Consider the following 14073-nt stretch of genomic DNA (forward strand, 5'->3'; position numbering starts at 1 on the left):
TCATGAATATGGGTCAAATATACAATAAGCACAAATTGTAATTGGGGAAAAATTTTTAAAAACTATTTATTTTGCCTTTTGTTTTCAATTTTTTTAAAGGTTTTTTCTCTTGGACACCATCCACATGTTTATATCAATTTGACCAAACTCATCATGAATTATTTGCCTCTGAATAAAAATTTAAAGAAAAAATCGAATCAGATGCACAAAAGTTAAAGAATGGATAGTTAGGAAAAGAAAAATAAAAATAAAAAAGCAGTCACTGGGATTTACTTTGTGCAATTAGTATAGTAATCAATTAATCATCATCACACATTATGCACTAAACTATTCATTATGGCATCGTTTGGTAGAAAATTAATTATAATTAACTAAATAATTGGAATTTATTTATTTTTCTTTTTTTTGTTAAACCCAACAATTTTTGGGTCCACCCGGAAAAATTATTTTATCTTGGCTTTCCAGTGAGATTATTTAATCTTATATTCGTTAATCCTATTTCGACAACCAAACGAGGCCTAATCGAGGCCTAAAGGTACTAAGACAACATACAGTCTTAATTAAACTAAACATCATTAATTAGGTAGTAAACTATTTGGGATTTCCCACTTTTGTTTCATCAAGCAAGTAGCAAATTTTATATTCTTCAATTAATTACCTCAAAGTTTAAGGTTGCCCTAAAACCACATATCTTGAATCTCTGCAAAAAGTAGAAAAAAATTAATAGGCTTTACTTACATTACATGAGTTTTTAGGTGGAGAAAAAACACACACATTGGAAGGTGTAAATTGCTCATTACAAAATAGTACCCAAATTTTTGCCTTCTTCTCAATAATTATTGCATAAATCCCAAAAAAAAAAAAATGACCAATTCACCAACCATAATTACTGATTCTTATCTTCCTTTTTTTTTTTTTTTTTTCACACCCCCCATGTGTTTGTTTATTTGCCTAAACCAATATCTCCCTTTCAACAACCATGGAAAGCTTTCACTATTTTGAGAGTGAAAAAAGAAACTACAATATCAAGTGGAATCAGACAGCAAAACCACAACTCTTGTCTCTAAAACCTCAATTTTTCTTTCAGTATCCTAATGCCAAAAAAAAAACCCATATGATTAATGTCCCACCATCCATATTCTCGAAGCAAAACTTTCTCGTTCCGCAATGTATGGCCTAGCAGTCGGTGCAAGTGAGTTCGAATCCCCTTGTCAACGGTCGCTAGGTCGAGCTTGTGTGGTTTACTTCTCTTGTATGGTTTGCAAGCTGTTATACGAGAGTGTTGGTTTACACAGTGCACCTATACGGTTGGCAGCTGGCTCTTTCGATATCGAAAAAAAAAAAGCGAAACTTTATTTTTCCCCCCTACTTCAATTATCATCCACTAAATACTAAAAATCTTCTTTCTTTTTTTTTTTTGCCCCCTTTTTTCCTGGATCTATTATGATTCCCCAAAGTCAACTATCTTTGTTAAAAAAAAACAAGTATAAATAAATTCAAATCAACCCCTCATTGTCATGCAAAACATAAAAGCCACTGTTTGTTTAGTGCAATTTTACATTCTAACTTCTTTCTTTTTTAATTTCTTGTGTGTGAGTGATGGAGAGTGAAGATGGTGCATCTGCTCCTTCGACACCCGTGACTCCAGGAACCCCCGGTGCGCCTCTCTTCGGAGGATTCCGCCCCGAACGAGGCCGTAACGGAGGGCTAAAACCGTCTTTTCTCAGGAGCAGCTGCAAATGCTTTGGTGTTCATGAATCTTGGGCTTTGGAGGAGGGGTCTCTGCCCCCTGTCACCTGTGCATTGCCTCCACCTCCAATCTCCCTCGCTCGAAAGGTCTTCAATTCTTGATCCACATATATATACATATATATATACATACACACATATAAACATATATCATGGATATTGTACTAAACTACTAGTACATTTTTTTTCCAGGTTGGGGCTGAGTTAATAGGCACAATTATACTGATATTTGCCGGAACCGCAACCGCCATTGTGAACGAAAAAACCGGCGGATCGGAAACTCTGCTCGGCCTGGCGGGGTCGACCGGACTAGCGGTGATGATAGTCATACTCTCCACCGGACATATCTCCGGGGCCCACCTCAATCCAGCTGTCACAATTGCATTTGCTGCACTCAAGCATTTCCCATGGAAGCATGTAAACAAACAATAACCGAGTGCTCTCTGCTCTGTATTTAGCTCTGATTGTTGGAAAATAAACATGTTTTCGAATTTTTTTTTTCTTTTTTGTAAATTCTTACAGGTGCCGGTGTACATCGGAGCACAAATAGTGGCATCGATATGTGCATCGTTTATGCTAAAGGCGATATTTCATCCGACAATGGGTGGCGGAGTGACGGTTCCTTCGGTTGGATACGCGCAAACTTTTGCTCTGGAGTTCATCATTACATTCAACCTCATGTTTGTTGTTACTGCAGTTGCCACTGATACAAGAGCTGTAAGAAAACACACACACACACACTCTCTTTCTTGCTAATTTTCCCCCAAAAAAAAAAAAAAACTTTTTTTTGGTAAATTACAAAAACCCCCCTAACTTACGCTAAATAACGAAAAACACCCCACATATCCGTAATAACCAAAACGCCCCTCTGATTAACTGTTCATTGAGTTTTTTAAACAGAAAATGTGTACAGTCTATTATAAGTTCTGTTAAATAGGTGAGAAATAAAAGAAATATCGGAAATTGTGTAAAAATATGTTCCATGTAATAAAAAAAAATCCGTGAAAAGTCACACTGTAAGGAGTTGATGTAAGACGGAAACAAACCTCAGAGAGGTTTTAGTAATTATGAATAGGTGGATGTGGTTTTTGTAATTTAATCTAAGTTTAGGGTATTTTCGTAATTTACCCTTTTTTTTAAAGATAGTTATGGCTGCAAAAATAAAATATCCCGGATGATTAACTCGATCCGGAATTAGTTATTTTACTATATCGGTTCGAATTAACTGTCGGTTAGGGTTTGTGGTTTTAGTCTCAGAAACAAGAGTCAAGTTGTAAGAAAGAGAGTTGAAAAAGGGGGGTTCTCCAAACATTAATTGCAGAGACAAAAAACAATAAATAATCTTTTCAGACAAGAGGGCTGTGCTTCATTTTAATGTAACATGGTGATCTGTCCATTAATAAATGAAATTGTGGAACTTAAATAAATAAAGAAATAATACTTCATATATATGTATATACATATGGTTACTAATACTAAATATATTTTTTTTCTTGGATCCGAGTTCACTGTCACTGAAATGAAAACTCAGCTTAGTACATTGCACAATGCATTGATAGAAGAATCTTTGAATGTGACTCAAAAAAAAAAAAAAAAAAAAAAAAAAAAAAGTTTATTATTTATTTATTATTATTAATTTAAAAAAATGTTATGTGCCATGCTGAAAATCACACAGGTGGGGGAGCTTGCGGGGATTGCGGTTGGAGCTACTGTCATGCTCAACATATTGATAGCCGGGTAATTTTATCTTACAACTTTTTTTTTTTCTTTTTTTTTTTTCTAAATATATATAATTTTTTTTTATTTTTTTTTAAATTAGCATGTTGAAGACCCTTTTGACCTAATGCACGTGCAAGCTTTTCTAATGCACGTGCAAAATTTAGGTTGTCACTTCTAGAAACAATATAATATAATAGATCAAATCATAATACATGAACTTAAATTTTGCAAGAAGAATGAGAGGAATTGTGTAATGAAAACCCTCAAAATCCGATTATTACAATTGGATCCTAGTAAGATTGCATTAGTAATAAATGCAAAGCAAATTTTTTGAAGATGTTCTCTTCTTTTTTGTGTCAAAATTAAAAGATGGTGTTTAGCTATTCTTGGAAGTTTGGAACCAAATATATCAAGCTATTGTTTGGTTATTTTTTTCGCTTTATTTTTATTCTTTCCCCGAAACGAATTCATATTTGTTTAGCTTTTTAAGAGAAAATCCTATATTTTTTTAGGGTAGATTACGGCCACCCCCACGAGGTAAGATCAAGTTACGATTTTTGTTGAATGTTTGGGTAATTACGGTCACCCCCCTCAACTATGAATCTTCTGACATATTCACGCTTGTGGTGTCAAATTTAGCGGAATCTTCTAGATTATGTCAAATATTCTCTGTCTGTACCCGTTTTACCCCGTTCGAACTCCACATTTTAAAACAAGATGATCATAAGATGTATCTCTTGACTTGTAAATATCACATTGTTGTGCATCAGAAATTGTTTTTTTTTTCACAAAACGAGTACAAACTAGAGAACATCCCACGAAATCGAAAAGATTATATTGAATTCGACACCATAAACGTGTAAGAAGATTCATAATTGAGGGATAGTTGTAATTACCCAAACATGAGTGATTTTTTTCGTCATTTTAACCTTACTCGGAGGGTGGCCGTAGTATATATTCTTTTTTTTTAACGTTTCTCTCTCCTCCAAACATGGTTTAATTGCTATTGTAAAAAAATTTGACAGCTACAATAAAAAAATATTTTCACTAAGAAAAATTCATCCAAACATAATTTAACTGCCATGATAAAAAGATTCACAGTTATAGTAAAAATTGTCTTCGTTAAAAACCTTGTGGGACAAAATTGGGTCCACTAGGTGAACAATATTCAACACCCCAGGTGCCAAAAGTCTACTAAATCCACCTTTTTAACTAATTCCATAGTGGAATCCATTATTTTATTCAAGGTCAATTTTTTTTTTTTAAAAGATCAATAATTAGCAATGATTAAAACTCCACAAAGAAAAGTGTACAAATAATAATAATAATCCCTATGTTGTGTTTTGATGATGGTACACAGGCCAAGCACAGGTGCATCAATGAATCCAGTAAGAACATTGGGTCCAGCAATTGCAGCTAACAATTACAAAGCTATATGGATTTACCTAACTGCCCCTATACTTGGTGCCCTAACTGGAGCTGGTGTTTACTCTGCAGTCAAGTTACCCGACGAAGAAGACAAAGCACACGACAACAAACCCGTAATCGAACACAGCTTCAGACGATCATGAATATGTATACATACATATATATATATATTATATATGTATGTTGTATTTCGGAGAGAACAAGGATAGAAAATACATCCTGTAATAAGATAGATAAATATGCAAAATCCTAGTATTTTTTCCTGTTATGTATAGATTTATCGTGAAGCGGTTTAACTGAGGTATTATAAAACAAAAAACTTCATACGATATAACATCAAATACGAGGCTCAATATTCCATCAACAAAAGGGACAAAGAATTAACTAAGCAAAATCCGAGATTCGTTTACCCAAGTACCTACTACAACAATAACAAATTTTTCGTTTTTCTTATTGTGCTAAATTAATTCATCTTGCCGATCAAATCATTTATGCGGTCCAAACGATTACCAGAGTCTCCGCCATCTTCGAACCGTTTCTTCTTACCGCGCAGTGCCTTGTCGGGATTGTTCAGTTTGAAGGGCGAGAGAAAACGTGTGACCGTCTTGAATTGCGGGCCCACACTGGCAATCTCGTTCACAATGTCTTCTATGCATATTATGTTATGCTGGCCTAGCTCCTGCCAAGAATAAATCACAATTTAATTTTTTTTTAAATTAGGTAGATTAGTAAATCAATCGAGAAACGAGATAAAACAATCGGACAAGGTGTGTGTTTGTTGTACCTGTTCGACAATGTTGTTGTCGGTTAGAGGAACTCTCTCCTTGCCAATTTTCACAATACCCTTCTTGTAAATCAAATCCTTCACGCTCTTCATACTTGGATAACTACAAGAAAAAATCAAAATATCCGTATCGAATAGCCGAGTAGAAACTATATTAGAAAGGGCTAATGAAACTAACGCAAAAGGTCAACAAAGGAGAATAGTCTTACGGCATAATAGGAGACCTCATATCACGTAAAAGTAAGCAAGTCTTAAAATCAAACCAAGCTACGTGATACTCGGTTCGAGATCGTTCATTTAAAGGTAGTTTGAGCTCGATTTATTAACATAAAGAACCAATCTTGAATTTTCGTTTGAAGGGCTATTCCACCACTATTCAAATATCTCATTACGAAACTAAGGAAAGGACTAAATAAAAGAGAATAGTTGTAAGACATAAAAGGAGACTTCACATCACGTAAAAGTATGTCCGAATGAAAATCAAACCAAACTACTTGATACTCTATTCGAGATTGTTTGTTAAAAGCACCTTTGAGCTCGATATGTTAACATACCATACCGAGTAACACATTTTATTTAGATAAGTTACGAAACTCGTTCAAGCTCGATTAGAGAAACATTACAAAATATGTACAAAAAATGAAACTATAAATCTTTAAAACACGTTCGAGCTCGAACCCGTTGCTTAACACACAAAAGCGCAAACACAACTTAGGCAGCTCGATATAATTCAAAACAAGCTCGATTCTATTCGTCGACACCCTTAAAAGTAAGCAGTCAAAGAAGCTCATTCAAATAGGATTATAGCATACGTGAACAAGAGCAACAAATTTGCTTAATTCTATGCAAACGAGATCGATTATGTATCTATAATTAACCTATAGAAGCAATATTGTATGGAATAATTATACATACCCGTAGGTTACATAAGGCTCCACCTTTTGCAAAATCTCCATCATTCCTTTACTTGCCTTAACAAAAACCCCACTGAATATTTTCCTCAATCTCAACGAGTACAACAACTTCCGACTTTTCGGATGCATATCGTTCTTACTGCACACGACACAAAATAAAATCTTCAGACAATGAAAATGTTAAGAGAACACAAGAATTTCATTGGAAATTAATCAAACCCTCGTATGCGTATGACGAATAAAAGCCGGGAATCCTGCGCGACGGGTGCCCGTCTTTTTAGTTTTACCCTGCTCTTCATTTGAACGAAGTCTAACTCCTGTAAATTAAATTAGCAGTGCATAAAATGAGGGCAATATTCGATAATGGAGGTATAATAATATTACTGAAACAATAACAAAAAAAAACTTCTTTTTTTTTGTTTTCTTCTTACTTTGTCGCGATATTCTCGAATGAATTGCTCGGGCTTTTTGATGAAGGAATTGCCGAATTTAGAGCGTTTAGCCCTCTCCTGAAGCTGCAATTTTCTTCGGATTGCCCAATCCTCGTTGTTCTTCCTCTTCTTCAACACCACCTCCGATATGTAATTCATTTCCGGCGGCGGCGCATCCTCCCCTGCGGCGGCGGACATGGTGCTGCTGATAAAAAAAAAAATCGAATCGAGAATCAATTACAGTCACAGGAGAAACAGTCGACACAAGAATCAATTACAATCAAATTGATTTTACACGGTTCGTAATACGTACAGATACGATAGAGATGCAACCGACTGAGAGAGAAGAAGCCTGCTATTCAGAAAGAAAGAAAGATCCCTAATTTATAAAACCCTAAAACCCTTTTATCAAGGGCAGCAAAAATTGATTTTGCGACGCTGATTTTATAATTTGGGTTAAAGCCCACAAAATAAAGTCAATTGGTTTAATTTGTTGGGCTGTAAATTTGGGCTACATTTCACATAGATTGACGGCCCAATTTTTATTTATGTTAATTAGAAAAATGGCAAATTACGAAAGTACCTCTCATGTTTGCATAATTACGAAGATCACCCTATGGTCAGTGTTTGACCATTTAAATTAACCGAAAATGTAGTTTGTCTGTTTTACCCTTTAGTTATTTGAAAAGAAAAACAAAGGGTAAATTACGAGGACCCCAGGTAACGTCTGATAAAGACAATCCCTCTTACTTGCGACATTTATGAAAAAACCCCGAGGTATGTAGCCAAAGAACCATGCAAGAAGCTTGTTCGAGGTAGTAATGACACATGTTAGATGATAAAATTGATATTTTTAATATTCATGGAATAAAATAGATTCCATTAAAAATAACACCGTAAGGGGGCTGCGTAGGACGACAACATACCTCAGGGGGGTTCGTAATTATACAAACATGAGAGGATTTCCGTAATTAAATCTTACTTCAGAAGGATTCTCGTAATTATGTTCATTAAAAAAATCATTCAAGAATTTGGTCAAGTGCATTCATTTTCCCTTTATTTCATACAAGTAATTTTCAGCTTCCATTTTGATCTTATCCCATTTTAGAAAGGGACTTCCATTAGTGCATGTTCTTAGAATTCATGCCTCTATTGTACATTGAAGAGTTATTGGCCAATAAGAACGAAAGTATGAGATGTTACGTCTGATGAAAACCATCGGGTATTTTGCATCATAAATTTATATAAATAACTATCCATTGAATACATATATACATGTACATGTGTTTCATTATGTGTAGATCAATGGTGCAGATCAGTCGGTTTTATTCACCGGATGTAGTATCTACAAAACCGATAAACCATAACCTTTAACTTATTATTTAAAAACATAAGATAAATAAAAAACAAGGGGCCAGCAAATAATTATGAGTTTTTGAGTATTCTTATTTTTATTAGTGGGAGTAAAAAGAATTGATTATTACACAAAGATATGCAGACAAACAAATCCTGTACTTTGATTTCATAATGCAATAAAAGCCACAATTGTTGCTATTGTCTTTTTCCTGCCCTTTTTCTTTTTAGTTTTTGACAAATCTAAAGTACTGCTGATAGACACCTGCATATTATATGTATACAGTATATACATATATTATATATATATATATACACACACACATACTATATATATACATATTATATATAGAATAGATACAAGAAATAAACTGATGCTTATCCAAAAAGGCCCTACTATAGAAACATGCGAACTGTTGTGAATAATTAAGACTAATCATATGCTTATTGATTATTCATCTAAATTAATACAGAACCATAATATAGAGCTAATTAATTAATTAATATTTCCCTATTTTGTCTCTTTGGCAAATAATCAATCGAAAAAAAAAATAGAAGTAGATGATGTCAAAAGATATTACAGTGGCTAGTGTATATAATATGAAGCAATGTATAATAATTATTTTCTAAATTATTATAATATGAGATTAATTTCTTTTGTCAATATTTTCTAAATTAATTTTGTCGCACGTAACTTGTCCAGTGTATGTAATAATTATCACATCTTATGTACTAAATTACAAATTATTATTCGTCTTTACAAAATGCACGTTTTTTATGTTATATAAAATCAAGAAAGTGTGATAAAAACTATTTTATATATATAATTATATGTTATGTATACAGTGTTGATAAGTGTGGAGTAATGCCTAACAATGTCAAATCATAAGTTCAACTCCCAACATTTATATATATATATATATAATTGGATGGTCAGCAGTAACAGAGAAGCACTATTCCACGTACGCATCGTAAATGACAAAATTGATTAATTTGGATCTTATTATTTATTTATAGTAACATATTTTACTAATTAAAACATACCCCTTTAATTTGGTGATAAATGTATATTGGTCGATATTTATAAATCTTGATACCAAATTATTAAATGTTCAATATTAATAACTCCGAAAGTGAATGCACCATTACATTCCATTAATACCCAATCAACTAATCTTTCAATTCTCTTGCAAATTCCAAAATTCAATCTCAATCACAATAATTAAATGCTAATGTAGCAAATTCAAATTTATATATATATATATATATATATATATATATATATATATATATATATAATGATGTCTTGATTATATATAATAATTCATCTCTAAAAGAATTACTAGTAACAAAGTGTAGAGTATATATTAATTCATAGATTGGTTTGTCCTCATGCATGAATAAGCATCTTTTCGTCAACGTTCATCAACAGTATTTGTTTTAATATATTTGTAATTAAAAGGCAAATATTTTCATAATATTTAGTGAATGTTTTTTTGTCTTTTTATGTGTCACGGATTTGGTGAAAACATTTTAATTTATTTTATATTACTTCATTTGAAATAATTTTCTCTTTTCACCATTGCACATGTATTAAGAAACTCACTCAATAAACGTGGTCTAATGTTAGTAAAATCATATTGAAATGACTAAAATAATCTTTATCGTTTAATAATCTATAAGGGACAGTTAGTATTGATAGACTAATAGTTGAATTAATAAATTTGAAACAACAAAATATACATTAGTGCAGTATTGAAAATGTAAATCGACATATAGTAATATGGAACAGATTGAGTAATTAGATAATTAAAGTGTAATTTATTTATGTTTTTCACTTTGTGTAAAACAAAAAAGGGTGAGTGGCTACAATAATATATATAAGAAACAAAATTTGTCGAGTACAATATGATTTTCAATCAAATTCATCAAATCTTTCAAATTTATACTATAGTACATATCTTTTTCTACAAGGGGTAGGGCTCTATTATTTTATTCTATATGATCTCATAATATATATATTTTTTATTTTTTTATTTTACAATTTTCATGATAAAACATTTACCATAAATGTTGCCCTAAATAGGCAAAACCCATGAGACAAGATATGTCAAAAATGACATCTAGCAACATGACAAAATAATTAAATTAAAAAAAAAACATATAAAATGTGGGGTTTTATAAATATATTTATTTATTTAATTTCTCTTATGACTTTCAATTTGTATCTATATATATATAAAACTTTGGTAGATACATAACATAATATACATAACCCCCAAAAATTCCCTGGCAAATACTTTTTCTATAATTAGGTCTTGTAACTGTAAATTAGTTCAAAAAAAACATTTATTTTCTAATTAATCAGCATTTACAACTCTCTTGAGTATATATTAAACCCATTTTTTCCACAATTTCAAAAGTGGAAAAAAATAAAAAAAAAATTAAATTAAAATATATACATGGAGGCGCAAAGTAGTTTAGAGCCATGCAGTATTCAAGAACACGGCCGGAAAATCAAGAATCGTGATCTTGTACTGGATCTAAGCCTCTCCGGCAAAGATAATTCAGACCAGATTTCGAAGGCGCCGGAGCTGGAGCTGATCAGCCTCTTCCACGCAAACCCAGATCAAATTCCGGCGAAGGAGTCGCCGGAGAATCGAGTCTTCTCCTGCAACTACTGCAACCGGAAGTTCTACAGCTCGCAGGCTTTAGGCGGCCATCAGAACGCCCACAAGCGGGAGAGAACGATCGCGAGGAAGGGGCAGCGAATCGGCGGCGGAGGCGGCGGCCACCATGATGCGGCGGCGCACCGGTACTCGAGCATGGCTTCTCTTCCGTTGCATGGGTCGTTCAACGGCAGGGCGGCGCTTGGGATTCAGGTTCACTCCATGATCCATAAGCAGCCGCCGATTTTTAGTGGCGGCGGCGGCGGCGGCGGCGGTGGTGGTGGTGGTGGTGGAGGGATGATTCTGCCTAGTTTATACCGGCAGGCGGCGGTGGGGCGGCTGGTGATGGAGAATCAGAATCATAATCATCAGGTTGGGCCGTCGGCGGCGGCGAGTGGCGGAGCAGCTAGGTTTGACGGTGGCTGGAGATTTTCGGCGGCGGTGGATGGGGTTGGTGGTGGTGGTGGATTCAGATGGGACGCTGTTAAAAAGAATAGCAGTGGTAAATCTGAAGATGTGAAGAAGTTGGATTTGTCTCTCAAACTCTAATTAATTAATTAATTATTAGTTTGTCTTTTTTTTTTTTTTTTTTTTAATTTGCATTTTATTTATGATGATTAGTAGGAATTCCTATTCTTTTCCACTCGATAAATAAAATTCAAATTTTAAATTATATATAAAAAATAACAAACTCTAAACTTTGTCTCGCATCTTCAATTTAATATATAATTCATTTGAATATATTAAAGTAACTAATAATATTATTGTTATTATTATTTTATTATTATTATGTTTTTATTTTCCTTAATTTAATGCACAAAATGATGGAATATGAGTAGGATGGTTTTGTCTGGTAATGAAATATGAGGAACTTGTTCATGAACCCCAAATATTTAATTATACATTTCCCTATATAATATTATGCCTTTTGCCCTCAGCTAGATCATAGAATCTATGAATATTTGTTTAATCTATTTTTTTTTTTAATGTTTAATAATTTTGGAAGTCTTGTGTTATGCTTACAATATTTTTCATCAAATACTTACATGCGGATAAGGACGATGAAAAAAATTGTTCTAAAATTAAAAACAATAGTATTACCGACAAGGCAGAAATAAAATATGATGTTTTAAGGACAATTTCTTTTTCCAGTCACACCCTATAAAATTAATCATAAATCGGAACGGTGCAGCTAGTAATAGTGTTTGAATAAGTACATCTTCCCAATCAAATATATAATTAACCTCCACTCGTTTTTCTTTCTTTTTTTTTTTTGACAAAAAATATTTTATTAGGCGACGTTCGTCAAACTCACTGGAAGAAAAGATCTTTCATTACAACAATTATCCATCATTTGAAGCAAGTATATTATTAACATCTACTATTTAATCAGTATAACTCGTAGTAATGATAACCGGATGAGCCATAACTTAAAAGTTTATTTCACTTATATAAATTTAAATTTATTATTAATATAATAAAAATATATAATTTTTATGGTAAGTGGTAGTTTATGACCCACCTACAGTTGGAGCAATAGACCATCTATTGAGCAGTCGTCATCGATAGTTTATGACGAAATTATTTTTATTTATTTATTTTAATTAATTAAATATTATTTTGTTATTTTCCTGTTTTTTTTATTTTCAATAATTAATTTGTGACCCTTTAAACTCTGAAATCACATCAACACAAAAGATCTGCAGAATCTTTGATCTCATTGATTAGTTACATAAACAGGATTATACTATCCTTAATGGTGGCACGGTGGGGCCCACATCGTAGACATTGTTTAACTTAATTAATCATGTCATTATCCTTAACTGTAACCGTAATCTAGTCATTTAATTCTGGATTATGTTTTGAAAGATACAGTTTTGAGTTGTTTTGAGTCTTCCAGCTGTTTCTTTTGGGGTTGTCTAGGGTACGAGAGGGGTTGTACTACTCGGACCCAAACGATTGAAAATCAACCAATAAAAATGTGACACGTATGATTTGTACGAACCCCATAAAAAAAGTACGATACCTACCTTATAGGTGAAATTACATAAAAACCCCTATAACTAAAACTTAAGTAACAATTAATAATTAGGGTCATGACAATGGACTTAAATGCACATTGGTCCACATAAACAACAATCTTTCAAATTAACCATCACCATGTTTTTACTCTAAAATACCCTCCATAATATATTTTTTTATCAATTTCATCCAGTATACTCTAACTTCCTTAATATTACACATTGACCCCGAATTTAAACAAATATATCACATTAACCCCCATTTTAATATTTTTTTGAAAAAATATTTTTTTTGAGAAACTAATTTTTTTTCTGAATTTTTTTTTTCGGCTAGATTCCGGCGTTGACTTTTTTTTTTTTGAAAACATTTTTTTTCTGAATTTTTTTTTTCGGCCGGTCAACCGTAGTTGACCGCCGCTCTCCGGCATTGACTTTTTTTTTTCGTTTTTGAAAAAAATATTCTTAGAAAAATATATTTTAATTAATATTACTATTTTGCCTACTAAATTACTGTCTCATACAATAATATTACTATTTCAGACAATAATATTACTGTTTCAGACAGTAATATTATGAATATTATTTTCCTGAACCGTAATATTACTAATAATACTGTCCCAAACAGTGATATTATTGCTTGAGACAGTAATTTTACGATCGAAGACAATAATATTACAGTCGAAAACAACAATAATGCAGGTCAAGACGATAAAATTAATTAATACAATAATATTATTGTCTCAGACAGTTAAATTACTGTTGGAGACATTAATTTTGAGCCAAGACAGTAATATTAATTAATAAAAAAAATTTAGAAAAAAAAAATTCAAAAAAGAAAGTCAATTAACATTTAAATTATTGTATCCGACAGTTAAATTACTGTTGAAGACAGTAATTTAGCAGCTAAGACAGTAATATTAATTAAAATATTTTTTTAAGAAAAAAAAAAAGTCAATTAACAGTTAAATAATCGTGGAGACAGTAATTTAGCAGTCAAGATAGTAA

At 32.5% G+C, this 14073-nt stretch overlaps 3 protein-coding genes across 5 annotated transcripts; 2 read left to right on the forward strand and 1 right to left on the reverse strand.

Annotated features, from left to right (window-relative positions):
* The first annotated feature begins 1386 nt into the window (after positions 1 to 1386).
* On the forward strand, positions 1387 to 5237 carry NIP6;1 (NOD26-like intrinsic protein 6;1). The gene is made up of 5 exons (XM_013001126.2): positions 1387 to 1836; positions 1942 to 2166; positions 2272 to 2466; positions 3425 to 3486; positions 4829 to 5237. The coding sequence occupies exons 1-5, from the start codon at positions 1600 to 1602 to the stop codon at positions 5037 to 5039; spliced, it is 930 nt and encodes a 309-aa protein (XP_012856580.2). The 5' UTR covers positions 1387 to 1599; the 3' UTR covers positions 5040 to 5237.
* LOC105975887 (Ribosomal protein L30/L7 family protein) lies at positions 5201 to 7444 on the reverse strand. Of its 3 annotated transcripts, none has more exons than XM_013001127.2 (6): positions 7339 to 7444; positions 7026 to 7227; positions 6814 to 6911; positions 6596 to 6733; positions 5681 to 5783; positions 5201 to 5575 (listed from the first exon to the last, which is right to left on the reverse strand). In XM_013001127.2, exons 2-6 carry the CDS (start codon positions 7221 to 7223, stop codon positions 5360 to 5362), a joined length of 753 nt encoding a protein of 250 aa, XP_012856581.2. In that variant the 5' UTR covers positions 7224 to 7227; positions 7339 to 7444; the 3' UTR covers positions 5201 to 5359. The 3 variants fall into 3 exon arrangements, with proteins under 3 accessions (XP_012856581.2, XP_088679149.1, XP_088679150.1); XM_088823023.1 differs by having other exon boundaries at positions 7026 to 7230; XM_088823024.1 differs by having other exon boundaries at positions 7026 to 7230; positions 7345 to 7425.
* A 3204-nt stretch (positions 7445 to 10648) lies between these two features.
* On the forward strand, positions 10649 to 11748 carry ZFP1 (zinc-finger protein 1). Its single transcript, XM_013000703.2, has one exon. It carries the CDS (start codon positions 10841 to 10843, stop codon positions 11594 to 11596), a length of 756 nt encoding a protein of 251 aa, XP_012856157.2. The 5' UTR covers positions 10649 to 10840; the 3' UTR covers positions 11597 to 11748.
* Positions 11749 to 14073: the final 2325 nt, after the last annotated feature.

Source organism: Erythranthe guttata, chromosome 9, assembly GCF_056151865.1.
Source record: "Erythranthe guttata isolate IM_541 chromosome 9, IM_541, whole genome shotgun sequence".
Classification (NCBI taxonomy): domain Eukaryota; kingdom Viridiplantae; phylum Streptophyta; class Magnoliopsida; order Lamiales; family Phrymaceae; genus Erythranthe; species Erythranthe guttata.

Excerpts from the sequence above, each read along its gene's own strand:
- LOC105975887 (XM_013001127.2), bottom strand. The coding sequence starts at position 7,223 with ATGTCCGCCGCCGCAGGGGAGGATGCGCCGCCGCCGGAAATGAATTAC. Across the intron at positions 5,784-6,595 it reads GAGCCTTATGTAACCTACGG|TTATCCAAGTATGAAGAGCG; the intron begins GTATGTATAATT and ends TTTTTCTTGTAG. Across the intron at positions 5,576-5,680 it reads ACAACAACATTGTCGAACAG|GAGCTAGGCCAGCATAACAT; the intron begins GTACAACAAACA and ends TATTCTTGGCAG.
- ZFP1 (XM_013000703.2), top strand. The coding sequence starts at position 10,841 with ATGGAGGCGCAAAGTAGTTTAGAGCCATGCAGTATTCAAGAACACGGC.